At 40.8% G+C, this 24929-nt stretch overlaps 2 protein-coding genes and 1 pseudogene across 2 annotated transcripts; 1 reads left to right on the forward strand and 2 right to left on the reverse strand.

The window, feature by feature from the left end:
* Positions 1 to 1773: 1773 nt before the first annotated feature.
* LOC110509430 (olfactory receptor 52E4-like) lies at positions 1774 to 6004 on the reverse strand. Its single transcript, XM_036967894.2, has 6 exons — positions 5796 to 6004; positions 5049 to 5101; positions 4233 to 4454; positions 3945 to 4061; positions 3622 to 3816; positions 1774 to 2148 (listed from the first exon to the last, which is right to left on the reverse strand). Exons 1-6 carry the CDS (start codon positions 5940 to 5942, stop codon positions 1890 to 1892), a joined length of 993 nt encoding a protein of 330 aa, XP_036823789.2. The 5' UTR covers positions 5943 to 6004; the 3' UTR covers positions 1774 to 1889.
* Positions 6005 to 12915: 6911 nt separating this feature from the next.
* On the reverse strand, positions 12916 to 13667 carry LOC110509429 (olfactory receptor 10G7-like; annotated as a pseudogene).
* An 8522-nt stretch (positions 13668 to 22189) lies between these two features.
* Positions 22190 to 23152, forward strand: LOC110509428 (olfactory receptor 10G4-like). Its single transcript, XM_021590319.3, has one exon. It carries the CDS (start codon positions 22190 to 22192, stop codon positions 23150 to 23152), a length of 963 nt encoding a protein of 320 aa, XP_021445994.2.
* The last annotated feature ends 1777 nt before the right edge of the window (positions 23153 to 24929 follow it).

A 24929-nucleotide genomic window follows, 5' to 3' on the forward strand; every position in this document is an offset into this window, starting at 1 on the left:
CCTTTCTAATCAACCTGGCCCGGGGGTATCCTGGAAGGATATCGACCTCATCCCGTCAGTAGAGGATGCCTGCTTATTCTTTAAAAGTGCCTTCCTCACCATCTTAAATAAGCATGCCCCGTTGAAAAAATGTAGAACCAGGAACAGATATAGCCCTTGGTTCACACCAGACCTGACTGCCCTTGACCAGCACAAGAACATTCTGTGGGATACTGCATTAGCATTGAATAGCTCCCGTGATATTCAACTTTTCAGGGAAGTTAGGAACCAATTTACACAGGCAGTTAGGAAAGTAAAGGCTAGCTTTTTCAAACAGACATTTGCATCCTGTAGCACAAACTCAAAAAAGTTCTGGGACAGTGTAAAGTCCATGGAGAGTAAGAGCACCTCCTCCCAGCTGCCCACTGCACTGAAGCTAGGAAACTCTGTCACCACCGATAAATCCACTATAAAGCATTTTTCTACGGCTGGCCATGCTTTCCACCTGGCTACCCCTACCCCGGTCAACAGCCCTGCACGCCAAACAGCAACACGCCCAAACCTCCCCCATTTCTCCTTCACCCAAATCCAGGTAGATGAAGTTCTGAAAGAACTGCAAAATCTGGGCCCCTACAAATCACCCAGGCTAGACAATCTTGACCCTCTCTTTCTAATATTATCTGCTGAGATTGTTGCAACCCCTATTACTAGCCTGTTCAACCTCCCTTTCGTATCATCTGAGATTGGAAAGCTGCCACGGTCATCCCCATCTTCAAAGGGGAGACACTCTAGACCCAAACTGCTACAGACCTATATCTATCCTACCCTGCCTTTTTAAGGTCTTAAAAAGCCAAGTTAAACTCTTATGGATCCCGTCGCGCGCCAATCCCTTTAGATTGATTTGACAATATCCAGTGAAATTACAGCGCGCCAAATTCAACAACAGAAATACTCATAATGAAAATTCACAAAACATACATGGCTAATGCATCAAAATAAAGCTTAACTCCTTGTTAATCCATCCGTAGTGTCAGATTTCAAAAAGGATTTACGGCAAAATCATGTGATTATCTGAGGAAATCATATTTCAACCATCCAGGTGCGACACAAAAGTCAGAAATAACGATATAATTGATGCCTTACCTTTGAAGATCTTCTTCTGTTGGCATTCCAAAATGTCCCAGAAACATCCCAAATTGTCCTTTTGTTCGATAAATTCCTTCTTTATATCCCCAAAATGTCAATTTATTTGGCGCATTTGATTCAGAAATACACCGGTTCCAACTCACCCAACATGACTACAAAGTATCTAATAAGTTACCTCTAAACTTGGTCCAAACATTTCACAACAATAAAAAACAACTACTACAATAAACAAGCCAATAACACAATAAACAAGTGAATGACACAGTAGAAAAAATAAAGTCTACATACAGTGTGTGCAAAAGGCATGAGGAGGTAGGCAATAAATAGGCCATAGCAGATTATAGTAGAATGCATCCCCCAAACAACTACCCCGGGCCTCCCATCTGAGCCTGGTTCCTCTCTAGGGTGTTTTTCCTTCTGGGGTGTTTTTCCTTCTAGGGTGTTAATCCTTCTAGGGTGTTAATCCTTCTAGGGTGTTTTTACTGGTTCTGATGTACTGCTTCTAATTCTGCTTGCTAAGCACTTTGTGAAACTGAGATGTAGAAGGGGCTTTATAAGTATATTTGATTTGTATTAGGGTTTTATCCAGACTTTTTATTATGACATTTTCTGTATGGCTTTAAAAGCATATAGACAATAATATACATGTTTATTTTAAGAAAAACATTATTTTTAATTTAATTGAAACAACAATTAGCAGTATATCTTACACAGCATATCAATCAAAAACAAGTCAAATAGAGATAGAAATAAATAGTAACACTTCATGTTGATTGGTGCAGCACCTCAGCTCTCTGTGCTCTTCTTTTACTAAGCAGCTTCTTGGCCGATTCCTTAAACTCCTCTGTCTTCAGAACATATATGATGGGGTTGAGCATGGGCGGCAGCACCGAGGTCAGGGAGAGGTTGATGATCCGGGCGTTGGTTGGTATGATTGAGTGAAGGAAGTATGTGAAATTAACAGGCAGGTAGAATATGGCTACGAGTATCAGGTGTGAGGTACACGTCTTCAAGGCTCTGACTCTGAGAGAGAGAGAGAGAGAGAGAGAGAGAGGGAGAGAGAGAGAGGGAGAGGGAGAGAAGTAGAGAGAGAGAAGTAGAGAGAGGGAGAGAGAAGGAGAGAGAGGGAGAGAGAGGGAGGGAGAGAGAGGGAGAGAGAGGGAGAGAGAGAGAGAGAGAGAGAGAGAAACAGAGAGAGAGAGAGAGACAGAGAGACAAAGAGAGACAGAGAGAGAGAAAGAGAGCGAAAGAGAGAGAAAGAGAGAGACAGAGAGAAAAGGACAAAAGAGTCAGTACAGTGAGTCATCATCTATCCAGGTCAATGACATTCTCAGTATTTACAACATTTATCACTAGAACAATATACACTATATATACAACGGTATGTAGACACCCCTTCAAATTAGTGGATTTGGTTATTTCAGCCACACCTAGGTGTATAAAACTGTATAAAATCGAGCCCACAGCCATGCAATCTCCATACACAAGCATTGGCTATAGAACGGCCTTAATTAAGAGATCAGTGACTTTCAATGTGGCACTGTCATAGGATGCTTCCTTCCAACAAGTCTGTTCATAAAATTTCTGCCCTGCTAGAGCTGCCCCAGTCAACTGTAGGAAATTGGAAATGGTGGCAACACAAGCTTACAGAACGGGACCGCTGAGTGCTGAAGTGTGTAGTGTGTAAAAATCTTCTGTCCTCACTACTGAGTTTCAATCTGCCTTTGGAAGCAATTAACTTTTCTTCTGGAGCTTCATGAAATTGGTTTCCATGGCTGATCAACTGCAAACAGCCTAACATCACTGTGCGCAATGCCAAGAATCTGGGTTTGGCAGATGCCAGGAGTATGCTATCTACCCCAATGTATAGTGGCAACTGTAAAGTTTGGTGGATGATGAATAATGGTCCAGGGCTGTTTTTTATGGTGCATGCTAGGCCTCTTAGTTCCAGTGAAGGGAAACCTTTACACTACAGCATACAATGACATTCTGGATTCTGTGCTTCCAACTTTGTGATAACACTTTGGGGAAGGCCCTTTCCTGTTTCAGCATGACAATACCCAAGTGCACCAAGCGAGGTCCAAACAGAAATGGATTGTCGAAATCAGTGTGGGAGAACTTGACTAGCTTGCACAGAGCACCTTTGGGATGAATTGAAACACTGACTGCGAGCCAGGCCTATTTGCCCAACATCAGCGTCCGACCTCACTCATGCTCTTGTGCCTGAATAGAAGCAAGTCCCCGCAGCGATTCTCCAACATCTAGTGAAAAGCACTCACAAACGAGTGGCGGCTGTTTCAGCAGCAAAGGGGGGACCAACTCCATATTAATGCCCATAATTTTAGAATGAGATGTCTGATGAGCAGGTGTCCACATACTTTTGGTCCTGTACTGTATATCTGAGACAGCACAACAATCAGTATCAGAGCTATATGTTTAGGTATATAAACAAAATATCTGGCTAAATCTCTGACTCTGATCAGTATGACTTCTCACCTGTCCTGGGGCAGTGTGATGGTGAACAGGGCATGTGTGATACAGATGTATGATGATATGATGAAGACCATGGGGAGAAAGAGGACTGTAGCGATGAGATATCCCATCACTCTGTTAGGGACCACATCAGAACAGGGGGCCGCCAGACGGAACAGGGGACCGTGGTCACAGAAATAGCTGTTGATCACCAGAGACCTACAATACAATACATCTTCATTGTCCACATGTTACTGTGATCAACTGATCATTTATTTTTACAGCACCCGGCCCGGGATTCAAACCGGTAACCTTTCGGCAACAGGTTCACCTCCTCAGCCACCTACCGGCAGAAGGAGAGTCGGGTGATGAAGAACACAGCCAGAAACATCAGGAACACAGCCAACGCCCAGGCAGCACCTGTCAGCTGGAACATGGACCTGTGAGTCACCATCATATGGTACCTGTGTGGACAGTGGAAAGAAGCTGTTATCAGGGATTTTAGATGCAGTGTATTCATATATCAGGTTGAATTGTCAGTGAAAGCAGAAACATTATTATCACACAAGGGGTAATTATGAAGGCCTTTTGAATTGTAGTTTTTGAATTATTAGATTTGATGTATTATCTGAGACCTGAGTGGGCAGCAGATGGCCACCAGTCTGTCGTAAGAGAGGATGGTGAGGTTGAAGGACTGCATGTTGAGGAAGAGGAAGATGAAGAAGAGGCTAGCGAGGCACTGGTTGTAGGAGATGAGCTGTCTGCTGAACAGGAACGTATCCAGTAGCTTGGGGACCATGGCAGTGCTCCCACACACGTCTGTGAAGGCCAGGTTGAACACAGCAACGTACTTGGGGCTGTAAGGGTAAGATCCTGACTTGATTATCTCCATGGGGAAAGGTTGTTTATGTAACAAACACAGGACATAGACAATTACAGAGAAGGTAAATACAATCAATCAGTGAAGAAGTAGACAAAAAGTGGAGATCCTAAACATCTTTACCCTGTCATCTGTAATGTGTAAGTTATCAACTATAGACCATAGTTTGGTTCCAGCTGAACCTAATGGTGGTTTTCATTCAGAATCAACTATAGACCATCCAGCTGAACCTAATGGTGGTTTTCATTCAGAATCAACTATAGACCATCCAGCTGAACCTAATGGTGGTTTTCATTCAGAATCACTATAGACCATCCAGCTGACTTAATGGAGGTTTTCATTCAGATGCCTTATTGAGAGGCAGGCCGGTAACCAGGGATACAGTTGAAATCCCGAGCTGATGGGGGGAATCTAAAAGGAGTGAACTAGCAGCCAGAGCCCCTGTGCTGCTTCAGCTTGTGTTGTGTGTGTTGTGGTTCATCTGGTTGGGTTCTGGAACTGCAAAAATACAGTCCAATAAAGGTAGAATTATGCTGTATTATTACCACTGAGATAAAAGAGGACTGATTACCTGTGGAGACTGTTGTCCATGTAGATAACCATCATGACGAAGGTATTGCCCACCTAGACCCAATACACACACACACACATACACACACACATGAACCAAAATGTAAATACAGGTAAATTCATTTTTTCACTTTTCATTTCTCACCTGTTGACTATGGGCGCAATAGGCCCCCAGCTGAAATGATACTGCACCATACCAGGTTTTCATAAGTTCAAAAAACATATACAAGCGTGATTTCGATTGGAAAGTGAAACCTTTTCTAGCTTATCAAGTGGATCAACATGCTGACGATGGCGATACGCAACTTCCTGGACCATAGCTAGTTAGTAACATCCTGGACTACATCTAGTTTGTAACAGACTGGACCAGAGCTAGATAATAAAAGACTGGACCAGAGCTAGTTAGTAACATCCTGGACTACATCTAGTTTGTAACAGACTGGACCAGAGCTAGATAATAAAAGACTGGAACAGAGGTAGTTAGTAAAAGACTGGACCAGAGCTAGTTAGTAAAAGACTGGACCAGAGCTAGTTAGTAACATCCTGGACTACATCTAGTTTGTAACAGACTGGACCAGAGCTAGATATTAAAAGACTGGACCACAGCTAGTTAGTAACATCCTGGACTACATCTAGTTTGTAACAGACTGGACCAGAGATAGTTAATAAAAGACTGGACCAGAGCTAGTTTGTAACAGCGTAGACCAGAGCTATTTTGTAACAGCGTAGACCTGAGCTATGGACTAACCAGAGAGATGATGTATACGAAGCAGAGGAAGACGTAATAGTACTCCATGTGGGGGATGTTGATGAAACCACTGATGAAGAAGTAAGGGGGTCGGATAATGGTGTCAATGTTATCTGTCTGGTTAGGGTCAGAGGTCAGGTAACTCATCCTGACTGGTGGTGTTATCAGTGATTCCTCCTGGCTCGTAATAATCTGTGGAAATATAAAATAAATACATTACTGTTTTTTAATTCACCTGTTGAGACATTGCAAAGGGTGAAACATCATCAATACAAAGGCAAATATCCAAGTTCAATTGTCTATTTTTTATGAAATTATATTTAAAAAACTAAGAATACAATTAATTTAACTGACAACAGAGTACAAAATAGAATCCATTTGACTTTTACCTCAGATACAGTTAAACAATTCTAATGAATAATCCAAAGAATAGCACTGGAAAGGTGATATTGGTTTCACGTTCCCTCCATTAGAATAACTCTTACCTGTTGAACCCTCATACTGTATAGTCTAACATGGTACAACTACATACTGCAGAAACTAAGTCTTACCTCGTCTTACCACAGACTTGATCCAAATGTCTCTCTTCAGTAGTCTGGTGATGTGTGTTGGACTGAAGACCAATTTGTGGTGCTGGCTCTGAGTCCACCTCCACTGTTATACCTGCAGCCCCATGGTGAATCTGTAGTAGGGTGTCCCCTGTGGGCCACCGTACTTGTGTATGACATGCCTAGATTGAGTGAAGTAGACGTGTCAGATATTAATACCCTTGCTGTTGTTGTTGTTGTTGTTGTCATAGGACACATCTCATTGCCCTTCTGGAACTACCAACCACACAGGCTGAGAATTGAGAGGAGGGAGGCGGTAAAAAGATGAGGAAGGAGGAGAGAGAAAGATGAGAAAGGAGAGAAAAATAAAGTAGAAAGGAGAGAGAAATAGGAGAGTTGACAATTCAGATCTAATCAGATTTCATTTTTTTTAATGTTTTGGTTACTGTGGTAATTTTAATAATTTAGCAGACACTCTCTTCCAGTTGAGCTAATGACAGTGGTGTAAAGTACTTAAGTGAAACTACTTTAAGGTGCTAATTAAGTCGTTTTTTGTGTGAATCTGTATTTTCCTTTAATATTTATATTTTTGTCTACTTTTACTTTGACTTCACTACATTCCTTAAGAAAATATTGTACTTTTTACTCCATACATTTTACTCCAGGATGATTTCTAAACCTCTATCTGTAGTATTATAGAGGATGATTACCAGACCTCTATCTATCTGTTGTATTATAGAGGATGATTACCAGACCTCTATCTATCTGTAGTATCATAGAGGATGATTACTAAACCTCTATCTATCTGTAGTATCATAGAGGATGATTACTAGACCTCTATCTATCTGTAGTATCATAGAGGATGATTACTAGACCTCTATCTATCTGTAGTATCATAGAGGACGATTACTAGACCTCTATCTGTAGTGTTATAGAGGATGATTACCAGACCTCTATCTATCTGTAGTATTATAGAGGATGATTACCAGACCTCTATCTATCTGTAGTATTATAGAGGATGATTACCAGACCTCTATCTATCTGTAGTATCATAGAGGATGATTACCAGACCTCTATCTATCTGTAGTATTATAGAGGATGATTACCAGACCTCTATCTATCTGTAGTGTCATAGAGGATGATTACCAGACCTCTATCTATCTGTAGTATTATAGAGGATGATTACCAGAGCTCTATCTATCTGTGAACACATGAGTATCCTTATGAGTACACTGTCAGTGTCAGTGAGATACTAATGAGGACCGGCTTGTCCACATAGCTTAGAAATACTCTCCAGATGAGAGAAGGAGATCAGCAACTCATGTGTAAGCAACAGGCCAAACCCAGCTAAAATCAGACGTTCCCACAACTTTAGAGAACGTTCCCTTACGTGTCTCATTACGTCATTAAGTAACATTTTCATAGGAATGTTCCCGTGATGGGCAAGGAATTTTATCAAGAGACCAATCCCTTCATGTCAAATATAACTAAACCCAGAACATGATATGAATATTTTAGAAAAGTCTCATGAGAATGTTGCAAAAAACGTTCGTAATTAAAAAATAAATAAATAACAGAATACACATCTTGTTGTACAAGTCTCGTTACTGTTGCTGAGCCAATCAAGGCTCTGATTGTTGAACCACTGATCCATTCACTACTCTTTTTTCTGTTGACAAGGTTATGGATTCTCACACACAGGGCTTTTAAGATAGTGTTTTCAGATGACATATTTGACACACTTTGACATACATGATAACATTGTGCGTGTTCAATTAATCAGTCATTATTATTCAACATGTCCTCACAATCTCTTGGTTTACGTTACTCCGACCTTTCTGATACTCCACCATATCTGTTTAAGGTATCAATTATTCGGACTATTCTCTCATTATTGATTTTATTGACTTATTTCAGAATGAAGAAGAAACCCCCACACTGCTCTTGATAGTATCACTGCTCTTGATAGTATCACTGCTCTTGATAGTATCACTGCTCTTGATAGTATCACTGCTCTTGATAGTATCAATGCCCTTGATAGTATCACTGCTCTTTATTCAGCTTTACGTATCGGCAAGGCCTTCGTCAGAAAGTGCATTTTAATTTGGTGTTTTTCTCATCTTATCTTATTCAACTGTTACCATGTACCTGCAACAAAGATCGCTCAGATGTGTCTTTTAAAATACTTTTTCAGCAAATGTTGGTGGGGCACCTGAACCTGTTTTAATGATACTCCCGAATCTCTATGATCAATAAAATATTTTCTTGATTATACTTTTAACAGAACTGGGATTTACTTCAATGTGCGTTCACCCTATTACTTCCACCTATCAAGTTGTTTCAGAGTGCCTAGTGAGGAGGGGTTAGGGATTATTCTGGACAGGACCTAAATATACGGGCCTAATAACCACATGCGCTAGAGATATGCCTTATTGGGACAATGGTTAGAGCGATCATTGGTGCTGGTGGCCTGGGTTCGCAACACGCTAGGGGAGTCACCCTACTGTCACATACCCCAATTTAACTGCCTGTAGCTCAGGACCTGAAGCAAGGAAATGCATATTCTTTATACCATTTGAAAGGAAACACTTTGAAGTATGTAACAATTTGAAATTAATGTAGGAGAATGTAACACATTAGATCTGGTAAAAGATAAACAATACAAAAAAACATGCGTTTTCATGTTCCATCATCTTTGAAATGCAAGAGAAAGGCCATAAAGTCACATAGGAGTTTAGGTACAATTTAGATTTTGGCCACCAGTTGGCAGCAGTTTGTATGCAAAGATTCAGACCGTAGAACCCAGTTCCTACATTTGAATATAAAAATGGATTTTACTAAACAAAACTATGCTACATTATATCTCTGGGACACTCAGGATGACAAATTCGAGCAAGATTACTAAATGTAAGTCAATTATTTACTACCTTCAGAGGTAGAGGTTAACGTTATAATATGGCAGCAGTTACACCACACTTATCTGAGCTAATAAAAATGAGTTTCTCTTTGTACATTTGGGAACTTTACGGTCCTACATCAAACAACCATGAAGAGATAGACTCTCTCTCCCTCAGTTGTCGATGTACATCAGCAACTAGTTAATGTTAGCCAGAGCGAGGTGATCTCAATAGATAAACACTCTCAAACTTCTTCAGCTAGTTGGCAGTCAACATACCACTGATGAATGATGAACGATGGGGAATAGTATCCTGCTCGCCCTCTGCAGCTTGCCTGCCAATGCATGCTTGTCCCAACCAACGTTTTGACAACTGAATGGGAACTTGCCTGCCTGCTCATTTGATCAATGCTAAATCCATTTGATTGATAACTAGAGATATGCTAACTGTTGACAACATAGCTAGCAAAGTGATTCACATTTCTTGCTAGTTAACCAAATGACACCTGCATCTGTAGCTGTAGCCACCGAAAAACGATATGGGGGGAAAAAGTAATTCACCCACTTGTTCAAGGACATGACATCCTCCCTTGCTAACATTAGGCCGTGTGTGTTTACCTTGCTAAATAAATATCTACATAGATAAGCTAGCCTATTAGCCACATTACTCAGTCATGGAATTTTGAGTCAAATTTAACCAACTATTAAAACCTCATATGGAGGATAGTTTTGTAGTTTAACCTGGGAGTTTTATATATTTATATATCTGTTTTTCATATCAGCAAAGTAGTGAAAACGCTGTCACTTCGACTTTAAATTGTTGAGATAAGTAAATCAAATCAATGACGAGAGAATAGTCAAATGATATAAGTTGTAAGTTGAAAACACCATCTTAAAAGCACTATGTGTGAGTACATACATAGAAACGTTCTTTCAAAGTTCCCATGAAACGTGTCTAGAACATTAATATCTTATATTATGAGGACATGGTAACCATGTCCTGTATATGTTCGGTAAACATGGTAACCATATTTACAGACACAAAGGTCAGGTATTATCAGTACTGTAATGGCTTACAGATTGCAGTGACACTGATGACGCTATGACACTTACAAAGGCTTGTTTTTTTTGTTACTAAGATTCAATAAAATAAATATAGCTATTTCATTAACAACAATGCACAGTGACATAGTGGTCTTCTCTCATATAAACATTACCCATATTTTATATTTCTTTGTGTCTGTAACTTTAAATGAGACCAAACTCTTTGGTCCTGTGTGGCTCAGACAGACATCCCAGGATCATGCCAAATGGCACCCTATTCCCTATATAGTGCACTACTTTTGGTTCCTGGTCACCTGGCACTATAAAGGGAATAGGGTGCCATTTGGGACAGAGGCCCAGTCTCCTCTTGTCTTCCAGCTTCTCCACTGCATCCCTGTAGTCCTCAATAACCATTCAATTAATGCAACCAATCATTATTAATGGTTCTTATGGGTGATGCTGATGACACAGTGGGAATAGACATTAACTACTAAGCTGGTGGGGATTGTGACCTAGTAAAACTGTGTGGCATATTATAGCTATAATTCCTTGACTTAATTTTTATATCACTTTATTCAGAGGGCCTGTGGATTCATTGATAAATAGTCAGGTTACAATCAAGCTCCTTTCTATAGATTAATCCTTCCCAACTAGCAGCAGCACCAACTTTAGTTGCACAACAACATGTTATCTCCATCACTTCACTTCTCTGTCATTCACACATCTCTCACGTGAAACTCTTCTCACTCGCAGATGAGTATGGGAGGGTACTTTCAGAATAAAACCCAGACATAAATTCTATATGACAATGACATAATGAAAGTCTTGATAGACCTTACATACAGCAGTTCTGATGACTAAACTGAATACCATGGCTCCACTAGTACTATTGACAGTCTCTTCATGGTGTGCTTGGGGCTATGGTCCTGGCCTAGTAGGCATAAGAAAGAACAAGATCCAGATCAATCTTTGCCGTGAAATAAGGAAAAGTCAAATGTACTCCGAGAGGGCTTCATCCTTGTCCAATTTTCATCCTCGTCCAATCTTTATCAGTGTTTAGACAATTAGGTGTTTGTTCAATTGGGTGTTTGTTGTGGTGTGTATCGGGGTGGTTGTGGTGTGTATCAGTGTTGTGATGTGTATCAGTGTTGTGGTGTGTATCAGTGTTGTGGTGTGTATCAGTATTGTGGTGTGTATCAGTGTTGTGGTGTGTATCAGTGTTGTGGTGTGTATCAGTGTTGTGGTGTGTATCAGTGTTGTGGTGTGTATCGGGGTGGTTGTGGTGTGTATCAGTGTTGTGGTGTGTATCAGTGTTGTGGTGTGTATCAGTGTTGTGGTGTGTATCAGTGTTGTGGTGTGTATCAGTGTTGTGGTGTGTATCAGTGTTGTGGTGTGTATCAGTGTTGTGGTGTGTATCAGTGTTGTGGTGTGTATCAGTGTTGTAGTGTGCATCAGTGTTGTGGTGTGTATCGGGGTGGTTGTGGTGTGTATCAGTGTTGTGGTGTGTATCAGTGTTGTGGTGTGTATCGGGTGGTTGTGGTGTGTATTGGGTGGTTGTGGTGTGTATTGGGTGGTTGTGGTGTGTATCAGTGTTGTGGTGTGTATCAGGTGGTTGTGGTGTGTATTGGGTGGTTGGGGTGTGTATCAGTGGTTGTGGTGTGTATCAGTGTTGTGGTGTGTATCAGTGTTGTGGTGTGTATCAGTGTTGTGGTGTGTATCGGGGTGGTTGTGGTGTGTATCAGTGTTGTGGTGTGTATCGGGGTGGTTGTGGTGTGTATCGGGGTGGTTGTGGTGTGTATCAGTGTTGTGATGTGTATCGGGTGGTTGTATTTATACTTAAAAAAAATCAGACAGAAAGTGATTTGTTGGGTCTGGATTAAGGAGCTGCCTGGGAGAGAGTCAGCACTTTATTCATATTGTTCATCACAATATAAGGGCTCTCAAGTAGGACAGCGTTCCAAGGCACTGCATCTCACTGCAAGAGGCGTCACTACAGTCCCTGGTTCGATTCCAGGCTGTATCACATCCGGACGTAGGACAATCGGCCCAGCGTTGGTCCGGGGTAGGCCATCATTGTAAATAAGAATTTGTTCTTAACTGACTTGCCTAGCTAAATAAAGGTTAACATAAAAAATAAAAAAAACGTATATAAATACATATATATTTGTATTTTTTTTAAATATATATATATATATATATATATATATATATATATATATATAAGTGTTATATAATCAAATCAAGTTAACTTGTCATTTTTACAGGACACATGTTGTGTACACCATAAAATGAAATTCTAACTTGCATGTATAACTCTCGACATTGCATCAACAAAAAAATAAGTAAGTTGAATATTCAGTGTAATAAAATAAAACCATTTAGATACAATAGATACAGGATAATATACAGGTGTAGTATCGTGAAGTGCCAACAGAAGAAGCCGGAACTATTTAAACCTTGGACTGTGGTTATTCAACATAAATCCAATCTGATCTTGCTTGAAGACGAAGCAACTCTTAAAGGCAATGTAAACGCTGCTGATGTGAGCTGAATTGGAAATTATCTTTCAAACCCATTAGTGATTTAAAGTCACAAAAATAATATTTTTCACTACCTCATTTCATCACTGCAGTTATTTTTTGTGGACAGTATCTGAACCAATCTCTAACCAATTTCTAATCTCCTTGGTCTTCAAACAGAAGACTACTGGGTTGATCAGAGAAGGTAACAGCGTAGCTATAATCAGTAAAGCATTACGCTCCGTCAGATTCAGCCTCACCCCTATCCTCATCAACAACACAGAGACTAACTTGGGAGCGTAGTAACAGAACACCACAATGATGTGACACATACAGGTATTAAACACCTGCACTCTGCTCTCATTGTTAGGCAGTCTCAGTACTGTGTAGATCAGATTCACGTATGACAGCAGAATGAATGTGAACTGTGCACCAATCAACCACAGACCCAGGATGGTGAGAAACATCCAATAGGGTTCAGGGTTGACACAGGCGGCTCTGACCATAGTAGGATAGTCACAGAACACATATCTAAAAATGGGCTGGCAGTATGGAAGGCTGTCTGCCTGAGCTGCTACTACCCCCATGACCCCTAGCCCTATAGCCCTGTAGCTGTGATCAACAGGAAGAGCCTTGGGTTAGTCAGGATGCTGGAGTACCTAAGAGAAGTGCTGATAGCGATGGTTCGGTCCAAACCCATCAGGGACAGGGACAGACACCCTGTGATGTCACCCAGGTGGTAGATGTACATGCGTGATATGCAGGAGTAGTAGGAGCTGGTTTTGACCTCGGCCAGCAGGACAGAGATCATGGTGGTGCTGGTACTGGTGGTGAACATGATGTCCACCATGGCTGTCTTAATCATTAGACGCTATGTTATGCAACGCTACGCTATGCTATGGAGCTATGTTTTCTCTGGGATGTAAACACCTGCAGACCACAGGTTTAATCATTAGACGCTATGCTCTGCTATGCTACGCTTTCTCTGGGGCTCAACACCTACAGTCCCCAGGTCCAGAGGTCTAATCATTAGACTAATGGTTTCCCTCTCTTATTAAGGTTAATAAACATCATCAGGGAGCAGTATTATCACTTCCTCATTGAATTGATGGTCCCACTGATCCATCCCAACTGGCTCCATGTGGACAATGATACAGTAGATGATGTGCTATGTATACTCTATCTCTAGATATACACAGGCAATTCACACAAGAAGGTACAACTTCGATGGCCCCACCTGCTTCGTACTGCAAGAAAAAACTATGACTTTCAGATTGTAATGTATCTCAAGGTAGTGGTAATAGTGAAAACATACATTTGGGCCTAACATCGTGGCCTAAAGACATAGGCCCCCACTTCTTCTGAAGCATGATGTAGCTAACAACAGTTCCATCGTCACCTGCATAGCTACCTGCAAACAGGTGAGTTGATGACTCAGCCACCCCAGGTCTACCAACACTCTAATTAGGTCTCTGATGAACACCTGTTTGTTGGGCCTGAAAAGAGTGACAGTGACACTAGACCTGGTGGGATTACTGCTTTGCTGTCATACAGCTTGTTACTGTACACTCATTAGGAGAGAGAGAGCCAGAGAGAGAGCGAGAGAGAGAGAGAGAGAGAGTGTGAGTGAGTGAGTGAGTGAGTGAGTGAGAGCCAGAGAGCGAGTGAGTGAGTGAGTGTGTGAGTGAGTGAGTGAGTGAGTGAGTGAGTGAGTGAGTGAGTGAGAGAGACTAACTCATGTCTTGCCAAAAGACGAACTCTCTCTCAATCTACATTGTCCCATCAAAACCCAACAGTTAGTGGGTTGAAAATATTTTCAACACTGTGACATTAATCTTCTCATAGGATCTGATGTCACTCTGTACAGAGTTAACAAATAGGCAGTCATCAGAGAGCCAATTATAATGTTGATACACCTGAGAAGAGTGTTTACAGGTAGACAACCCTGGCTGGGGAGAGTTAGGACGTTTTAGGGTCAAAGGGTTAAAGAACAAGGTCAATTCAAGTCAGCACTTTTGTTACTAACTTGCATGCTGTCTACTGCAAAGAACTTGAAAATAAACTACTGAAAATGTAGAACTAGACAAGGCTGTCCCTTCTCCCAACTTTTATTCACTATTGTGAAAAGCCACTGGTCATCTCAGTCCAGGTCAATGAGAAGATAAGGGGACTGAAACAGAAGGACATCCAGGTCAATGACAACATAAGGGAAGTGAAACAGAAGGACATCCAGGTCAATGACAACATAAGGGAAGTGAATCAGAAGGACATCCAGGTCAATGAGAAGATAAGGGAAGTGAAACAGAAGGACATCCAGGCCAATGACAACATAAGGGAAGTGAAACAGAAGGACATCCAGGTCAATGAGAACATATCAGGAGCTGTGCCAGAAGACTGAGGCAGTGGTCAAACAACAGTCCCACTTCAGAGTAATGGAGGACACTGGAATTTGGTTGGTCACATTGGATCTGGTCAAGAGTCAAAATACTTTCATGGAATTCACCGAACCACCATTGATAATGTAATCAGTGCTGTGTCTATATGATTATAGTGTACGTTGTAAGGAGGTGCCCTTTTCCACTATGCCAATGGACTACTCCTAGCCCGAGTGAGTGATGCCAACCAGTAAGTGCCATGCTGGCACATGTCCAGTGGCGGATTTAGGCATAGACGACATGGGCATCCGCCCAGGGCGGCATCTTGCCAGGGGAGGCATGGGGTACCTGCACAAAATATTATATATACTGTATATACAGGTATTCACATATATATATGAAAATAATATTCCGAATGGTGACATTTGCGCAATAGGTGTTCTATCGCTCATTTGCATGTCACGTCAATGATATCATGTCACCGTGTGGGACTGTGGGTCAAAGAAACTTGTCGGAGAAGGCTTCCTGATTCTAGTTTGTGAGCTAAGCAGGCAAGGTCTCCCACTCAGAAGTATGAGATGGGGAGGGGGCGGGGGTAGGTTGACCTCAGGTCTCCATACTGGAAGCCCGAGGTAGGGGGAGCGGGGGAATCTATAAAATAGCACACCTCTAACTTTGTACAGTACTAATGCAATTAGTTGTGCAATTTATTTTGTGTATTTCTTGTTTGAATTGCAATAGTGTAATAATCAAGTTCTCTTCTTTATAAGTGTGTTATCTATGTGTATTTGTGTGATATAGGATTTGTGCAATTTAGTTTTATTTGTGTGTTTTTTGTTAGCAATAGGGTAATAGTGTAATAATTTGATTCCCTTTATCATTTGTATTTATATACTACAATTTGTTTCTATTTGTTTTTGTTATTTTTTATTTTATTTTTTTGAGTCTTATTTTTGTATATATATTTAAATGTCTATAGTTTTAAATGTTATGATTATTTTTGTGTTGTTCCAAATTTCAAAACATTGAGGACTGAAGATATGCTTTTGAAATGGAGTCTTCAATAGAGGGAGGAGTCTGTGTATTCTTCAAACATGCCAGGGAACTCCTGTCTTATACGGGCACCATACAGGGAGGTATAATATTTGTACATTGTTATATTATCAGAACACTGCTTATACAGTATTATGTGAAGGACGGTTTATTCTACATGAAACTGTTACACCTGAAAGTTATCAAATCAAATCAAATTGTATTTGTCACAATAGCCGAATACAAACAATCAAATAAAATGTTATTTGTCACAATAGCCGAATACAAACAATCAAATCAAATCAAATCTGTCACAATAGCCAAATACAGTGCCTTGCGAAAGTATTCGGCCCCCTTGAACTTTGCGACCTTTTGCCACATTTCAGGCTTCAAACATAAAGATATAAAACTGTATTTTTTTGTGAAGAATCAACAACAAGTGGGACACAATCATGAAGTGGAACGACATTTATTGGATATTTCAAACTTTTTTAACAAATCAAAAACTGAAAAATTGGGCATGCAAAATTATTCAGCCCCTTTACTTTCAGTGCAGCAAACTCTCTCCAGAAGTTCAGTGAGGATCTCTGAATGATCCAATGTTGACCTAAATGACTAATGATGATAAATACAATCCACCTGTGTGTAATCAAGTCTCCGTATAAATGCACCTGCACTGTGATAGTCTCAGAGGTCCGTTAAAAGCACAGAGAGCATCATGAAGAACAAGGAACACACCAGGCAGGTCCGAGATACTGTTGTGAAGAAGTTCAAAGCCGGATTTGGATACAAAAATATTTCCCAAGCTTTAAACATCCCAAGGAGCACTGTGCAAGCGATAATATTGAAATGGAAGGAGTATCAGACCACTGCAAATCTACCAAGACCTGGCCGTCCCTCTAAACTTTCAGCTCATACAAGGAGAAGACTGATCAGAGATGCAGCCAAGAGGCCCATGATCACTCTGGATGAACTGCAGAGATCTACAGCTGAGGTGGGAGACTCTGTCCATAGGACATCAATCAGTCGTATATTGCACAAATCTGGCCTTTATGGAAGAGTGGCAAGAAGAAAGACGTTTCTTAAAGATATCCATAAAAAGTGTCGTTTAAAGTTTGCCACAAGCCACCTGGGAGACACACCAAACATGTGGAACAAGGTGCTCTGGTCAGATGAAACCAAAATTGAACTTTTTGGCAACAATGCAAAACGTTATGTTTGGCGTAAAAGCAACACAGCTCATCACCCTGAACCCACCATCCCCACTGTCAAACATGGTGGTGGCAGCATCATGGTTTGGGCCTGCTTTTCTTCAGCAGGGACAGGGAAGATGGTTAAAATTGATGGGAAGATGGATGGAGCTAAATACAGGACCATTCTGGAAGAAAACCTGATGGAGTCTGCAAAGACCTGAGACTGGGACGGAGATTTGTCTTCCAACAAGACAATGATCCACAACATAAAGCAAAATCTACAATGGAATGGTTCAAAAATAAACATATCCAGGTGTTAGAATGGCCAAGTCAAAGTCCAGACCTGAATCCAATCGAGAATCTGTGGAAAGAACTGAAAACTGCTGTTCACAAATGCTCTCCATCCAACCTCACTGAGCTCGAGCTGTTTTGCAAGGAGGAATGGAGGAATGTTGACCTGTTTAAAGTTCTTACTCACTGTTGCTGCGGAGAGTGTGATCACACAGTCGTCCGGAACAGCTGATGCTCTCATGCATGTTTCAGTGTTACCTGCCTCGAATAGAGCATAGAAGTTATTTAGCTAGTATTGTAGGCTCATGTCACTGGGCAGCTCTCGGCTGCGCTTCAATTTTAGTCCAGTATTTACGCTTTGCCTGTTTGATGGTTCGTCGGAGGGCATAGCCATTACTTAGAAATCGCCATTGGATGCTATCTATACCTGTATCCAGAATATGATTATGGACACCAATCCTGTATGCACTCTCTGCCCCAGTAAATGTCTTGTATTGTGCCATCTCCACAGGCATGGTTTTATACTTTTGAGCCCTTTTTGTTGGCAGAGTGGTCTCTAGCTCCAGCTCTGTTTCCTCTACCTGTTCCTGTAACTTCCTGGTGGCCCACTGATCAAATGTGTCTACAGCTGCCTTGACTTTTCAAAATCTCTTGCCATTCAGTTCAGCTGCTCCTCTGTAGACACAACCATACGATGTGCAGACAGAATGTCCATTCCACTTGTTTGAAGATATTTTGTGACTGCTGAGGTTACCTGAAAATATTCAGAGGAATATCTGAGCTGTAAGTATTGTTTCATACATCAGCAACCCCTCAATGTATCTTTGTGCCTTGACCTGTACAGTAGTGTTGATGTTTTTCTGATATTCTATGGTTGACAGAGTGAGAAGGACATAAACATACAGACCCTCATCTGGATTTCTATAAGCTCCAAAGACCTTCTTTAAGGCACTGTCTTTAGCCCACCAGCGTGTCTCTCCAATTGGAGCAAGACGTCTGTGTCTTGGGTCCTTGCTCTCCTTCTCCGGTACGGAAGAACACAGCTATGTTGTGTCTGCAAAAACAAGGATAGAAATGTGTGCATAGCACCACACATGCACTTTATCGGTGGACTTTACAGAGAGCAGGGAAGAGAAGACTTTACAGTGGTTTGCGAAAGTATTCACCCACCTTGGAATTTTTCCTAATTTGTTGCCTTACAACCTGGAATTAAAATATATTTTTTTGGGGGGGGGTTGTATCATTTGATTTAATAAACAACATGACTACCACTTTGAAGATACAAACAAGAAATAGAAAACAGAAAACTTGAGCGTGCATAACTATTCACCCCCATAAAGTCAATACTTTTGCAGCAATTACAGCCGCAAGTCTCTTGGGGTATGTCGCTATAAGCTTGGCACATCTAGCCACTGGGTGTACAGCAATCTTTAAGTCATTCCACTGTCGTGTCATCATTAAATTGAAGACTTATTTTATCAAATCAATTCTCTGTAATTATTATTACGTGATTAAACGAATTATGTAAATGTAATTAACTAGGAAGTTGGGGCACCAAGGAACATTTTCAGATTACAAAGTTATCATTTTCCTAATATAACTCTTCAGATATTTTAGTTTCTGATCAATTAGTCTTCTAATTTATTAATTATTCTTTACCTCATGTTAGTCTCATTCCAAACGTCATAAATTGTTGGTTATCTGCATGAACCTAGACTTTACGATGAATCATCCATACACCAATTGTCTTAATCATTTATTTACTAACTATATAATCAGAGAAATGCACAAACAAACAAACAGATATGGTTACAAGGAAATTATAGGGGAGGTTCCCTAGTGGGCTAAGCCGTGGCCGTATTGTCTTTCATGAGGTCACAAACATGAAACCAAACGGACCGGGTCGTTGCTGGCTTCTCCACCCATATTGTTCCGTTCTCAAGTTCTGTGATATAGAATACGTTCCTTTGTTCTTTCTATGTGTATCTTTCTGCATGGCCATGAGGAGAGTCTCCTTCAGGAATTTATGACCTGAGATAACAGAACCTGGGTGTTGGAGGGAGAGAGGGGGAAGCCACCCAAAAAGGGCCACGTCATGACACCACAGATTCTCAATTGGATTGAGGTCTGGGCTTTGACTAGGCCATTCCAATACATTTAAATGTTTCCCCTTAAAACCTCTTATGGATAGGCGAGACGCTAACGTCTCAATTGGCCAATTGCTGGAGGAAATGCAGAGCGCCAGATTCAAATAAGATGCTATAAAATTCAAACTTTCATTAAATCAAACATGTAAGATAATAAATTAAAGCTACACTTGTTGTGAATCCAGCCAACATGTCAGATTTTTAAAATGCTTTTCGGCGAAAGCATAAGGAGCTATTATCTGATAGCCTGCACCATCTGCACCAGCAGTAAACAAAGAAGCTAGCATAGCAGGCGCTACACAAAACGCTGAAATAAAATATAAAACATGCATTACCTTTGACAAGCTTCTTTTGTTGGCACTCCAATATGTCCCATAAACATCACAATTGGTCCTTTTGTTCAATTAATTCTGTCCATATATATCGACAGCTTACAAAAACGCAACCTCACTACAAACTATTTCAAAAGTTGCCTATAAACTTTGCCAAAATATTTCAAACTACTTTTGTAATACAACGTTAGGTATTTTTAAACGTTAATAATCGATCAAATTGTAGACGGGGCAATCTGTATTCAATACAGGAAAGAAAAGAAACCTGCGCTGCTTTTCACATCTTGAGCAACTCACAAAAGTGTCCCCAGTTCCGAGTTGGCCTACTTCTTCATAGCGCAAAGGAATAACCTCAAATGTATTTCAAAGACTGGCGACATCCAGTGGAAGCGGTAGGAACTGAAAATAGGTTCCTATTAAACATCCAATTGCAAAGACAATATAGGGAACAGAGAGGGGGGGGGGGGATCTAGTTAGTCCTCTGGGTTTTGCCTGCTACACAAGTTCTGTTATACTCACAGACATGATTCAAACAGTTTTAGAAACTTCAGAGTGTTTTATATCCAAATAATTAATTCCACCATAATTTGCAAATAAATTAATTAAAAATCCTACAATGTGATTTTCTGGATTTTTTTTCTCATTTTGTCTGTCATAGTTGAAGTGTACCTTTGAGGAAAATTACAGGCCTCTCTCATCTTTTTAAGTGGGAGAACTTGCACAATTGGTGGCTGACTAAATACTTTTTTGCCCCACTGTAGCATTTTCCTTGATGGCCAAAAAGCTACATTTTAGTCTCATCTGACCAGAGTACCTCCTTCCATATGTTTAGGGAGTCTCCCATGTGCCACTTGGTGAGCACCAAACGTGTTTTCTTATTTTTCTCTTGAAGAAATTGCTTTTTTTCTGGACACTTTTCCGTAAAGCTTAGCTCTGTGGAGTGTACAGCTTAAAGTGGTCCTATGGACAGATTGGCCAATCTCTGCTGTGGAGCTTGGCAGCTCCTTCAGGCTTATCTTTGGTCTCTTTGTTTCCGCTCTGATTAATGCCCTCCTTGTCTGGTCTGTGAGTTTTGGTGGGCGGCCCTCTCGTGGGAGGTTTGTTTTGGTGCCATATTCTTTCAATTTTTTAATAATGGATTATATGGTTCTCTGTGGGATGTTCAAAGTTTCTGATATTTTTTTATAACCCAACCCTGATCTGTACTTCTCTACAACTTTGTCCCTGACCTGTTTGGAGAGCTCCTTGGTCTTCATGGTGCCGCTTGCTTGGTGGTGCCCCTTGCTTAGTGGTGCCCCTTGCTTAGTGGTGTTGCAGACTCTGGGGCCTTTCAGAACAGGTGTATATATACTGAGATCAGGTGACATATCATGTGACACTTAAATTGCACACAGGTGGACTTTAACTAATTATGTGACTTCTGAAGGTAATTGGTTGGGGCTGAGGTGGGGTGAATACATATGCACGCACCACTTTTACGTTTATTTAATTTTTTTAAACATTCTTATTTTTCATTTCACTTCACCAATTTGGACTATTATGTGTATGTACATTACATGAAATCAAAATCCAAAATCGATTTAAATTGCAGGTTGTAATGCAACAAAATAGGAAAAATGCCAAGAGGGATGAATACTTTTGCAAGGCACTGTATATCTTCATGTTTAAACTTTTGAGTAGTGTCATGTTTACTTCATTAGAAAACTTTGAAAGCTTTCCAAAGCATAATGACTTTGGATCCCTCTCCCCTGTGTCCTCCATGTGTGTTTTTGCCACTCCCTGGGTGGATTGATCCTCTTTAAAATCTGCTCCACTAAATTCTACCGCAGGGCTTGGATTGGGTCCACAACTTAACAAGTTATGGACGGATTGCATTGTGGAGACTGCTTTGTTTGAAGAATCAAATACATTTGGATTTTTGTACTGTTGTACTGTTTTCAAATGAACTAATTTGTATTTGTAGCTATAGGAATATAGTGATTTAATTTTTATAACTCACAAGGGTTGATGCTTGAAGATGTTTTTTAGTGAACTTATAGTGAATTTCACGGGGAAAAATGTGGAGGAGTTTACCATCACAGGCTTCGACCACCTCTCTCACCAGAAGCTCCTGGGCTTCCTCATCTTCATCACCTATTTCCTTGTGATTCTGGGAAGCGGCACCAACATCTGCATAATTTTGACGGACAGACGGCTGCACACGCCCATGTACCTCCTCATCTGTAACCTGGCCGTGGTGGACATCATGTTCACCTCCAGCACCAGCACCACCATGATTTCTGTCCTGCTGGGCGAGGTCAAAACCATCTCCTACTACTCCTGCATATCACGCATGTACATCTACCACCTGGGTGACATCACAGAGTGTCTGGCGCTGTCCCTGATGGCTTTGGACCGAACCATCGCTATCAGAACCCCTCTTAGGTACCACAGCATACTGACTAACCCACGGCTCTTTCTGTTGATCACAGCTACCTGGCTGTTAGGGTTAGGGGTCATGGGGCTATTAACAGCTCAGGCAGACAGCCTTCCATACTGCCAGCCCATTATTAGATATGTGTTCTGTGACTATCCTGCTATGGTCAGAGCCGCCTGTGTCAACCCTGAACCCTATTGGATGTTTCCCACCATCCTGGGTCTGTGGTTGATTGGTGCACAGTTCATATTCATTCTGCTGTCATACGTGAATCTGATCTACACAGTACTGAGACTGCCTAACAACGAGAGCAGAGTGCAGGTGTTTAATACCTGTATTTGTCACATCATTGTGGTGTCCTGTTACTTTGCCCCCAAGTTAGTTTCTGTGTTGTTGACGAGGATAGGAGTGATGCTGAATCTGACGGAGCGTAATGCTTTACTGATTATGGCCACGCTGTTACCTTCTCTGATCAATCCTACAGTCTACTGTCTGAAGACCAAAGAGATTAGAAAGAGATTGGTTCAGATAATGTATAGAAAAAGAACTGCAGTGATGAAATGAGGTTGAGAAAAGTTTCATTTTTTTGACTTGGATTCAATCAGAAACTGAACTGATGTGTGTTTAAAGATTTTAAAGATAATTTCCAATTCAGCTCACATCAGCAGCGTTTACGTTGCCTTTAAGAGTTGCTTTGTCTTCAAGAAAGATCATTTTGGATTTCTGTTGAATAACCACAGTCCAATAGTTTCAGCTTCTTCTGTTAGCACTTTACATTATTACACCTGTATATTGTCCTGTATCTATTGTATCTAAATGGTTACTATTGTTGTTGCAATGTTGAGAGTTATACCTGCAAGTTAGATTTAATTTGTGCGGTGTACCTTTGCAAATGAAAAATAAACTAGATTTGATTATATGACCACTATATATATATATATATATATATTTTTTTTTTTATTTAACTAAGCAAGTCAGTTAAGAACAAATTCTTATTTACTTTGCCGGCCTACAACGCACAAACCCGGACAACGCTGGGCCAATTGTGCGCCACCCTATGGGACTTCCAATCATGTCCGGATGTGATACAGCCTGGAATCAAACCAGGGACTGTAGTGATGCCTCTTGCAGTGAGATGCAGTGCCTTAGAACACTTTATTTAACTAGGCAATAACCCCTATATATTGTGATAAACATAGGGGGATAAAGCGTTGCCTTTCTCCTAGACTGCAAACTCAGGACCCAATAACAAACACACATTTGTTTTTCTGTCTGATATTTTTATGTGTAAATACAGCCACCTGATACACACCACAATACAGATACAAAACACAACAACAATACGCACCTCAACAATGATACACACCACAACAACGATACACACCACAACAACGATAAACAACACAACACCGATACACACCACAACACCGATACACACCACAACCACCCCGATACACACCACAACAAACACCCAATTGAACAAACACCTAATTGTCTAAACACTGATAAAGATTGGACGAGGATGAAAATTGGACAAGGATGAAGCCCTCTCGGAGTACATTTGACTTTTCCTTATTTCACGGCAAAGATTGATCTGGATCTTGTTCTTTCTTATGCCTACTAGGCCAGGACCATAGCCCCAAGCACACCATGAAGAGACTGTCAATAGTACTAGTGGAGCCATGGTATTCAGTTTAGTCATCAGAACTGCTGTATGTAAGGTCTATCAAGACTTTTATTATGGCATCACCATATAGAATTTATGTCTCGGTTTTATTCTGAAAGTACCCTTCTCATACTCATCTGCGAGTGAGAAGAGTTTCACATGAGAGATGTGTGAATGACAGAAAGGGAAGTGATGGAGATAACATGTTGTTGTGTAACTAAAGTTGGTGCTGCTGCTAGTTGGGAAGGATTCATCTATAGAAAGGAGCTTGATTGTAACCTGACTCTTTATCAATGAATCCACAGGCCCTCTGCATAAAGTGATATAAAAATGAAGTCAAGAAATTATAGCTATAATATGCTACACAGTTTTAGTAGGTCTATCCCCACCAGCGTAGTAGTTCATGTTTATTCCCATTGTGTCATCGTTGTCATGACTTTGGCCTGGGGGATAGGTTTATGACAGTCATAAATACCTCTTTCCCCCTTTTTCCTCTCTCTACCCTACTGATGTTACATTTGCAAAACCCTTGGTTAACATAGATTCTGGGAACATCAGAAGGTGAGGGGAAATTAAGTATATTCTGGTAATCCGACGAACTGAACATATGCGGTGGTACTTAATGAATATGATGTCAGTTCGGTTGTCATCTGAGGCATTGTCATCAATGATAAG

The sequence above is a fragment of the Oncorhynchus mykiss genome, chromosome 29 (genome assembly GCF_057628025.1).
Source record: "Oncorhynchus mykiss isolate SJ-2025 chromosome 29, ASM5762802v1, whole genome shotgun sequence".
Lineage (NCBI taxonomy): Eukaryota > Metazoa > Chordata > Actinopteri > Salmoniformes > Salmonidae > Oncorhynchus > Oncorhynchus mykiss.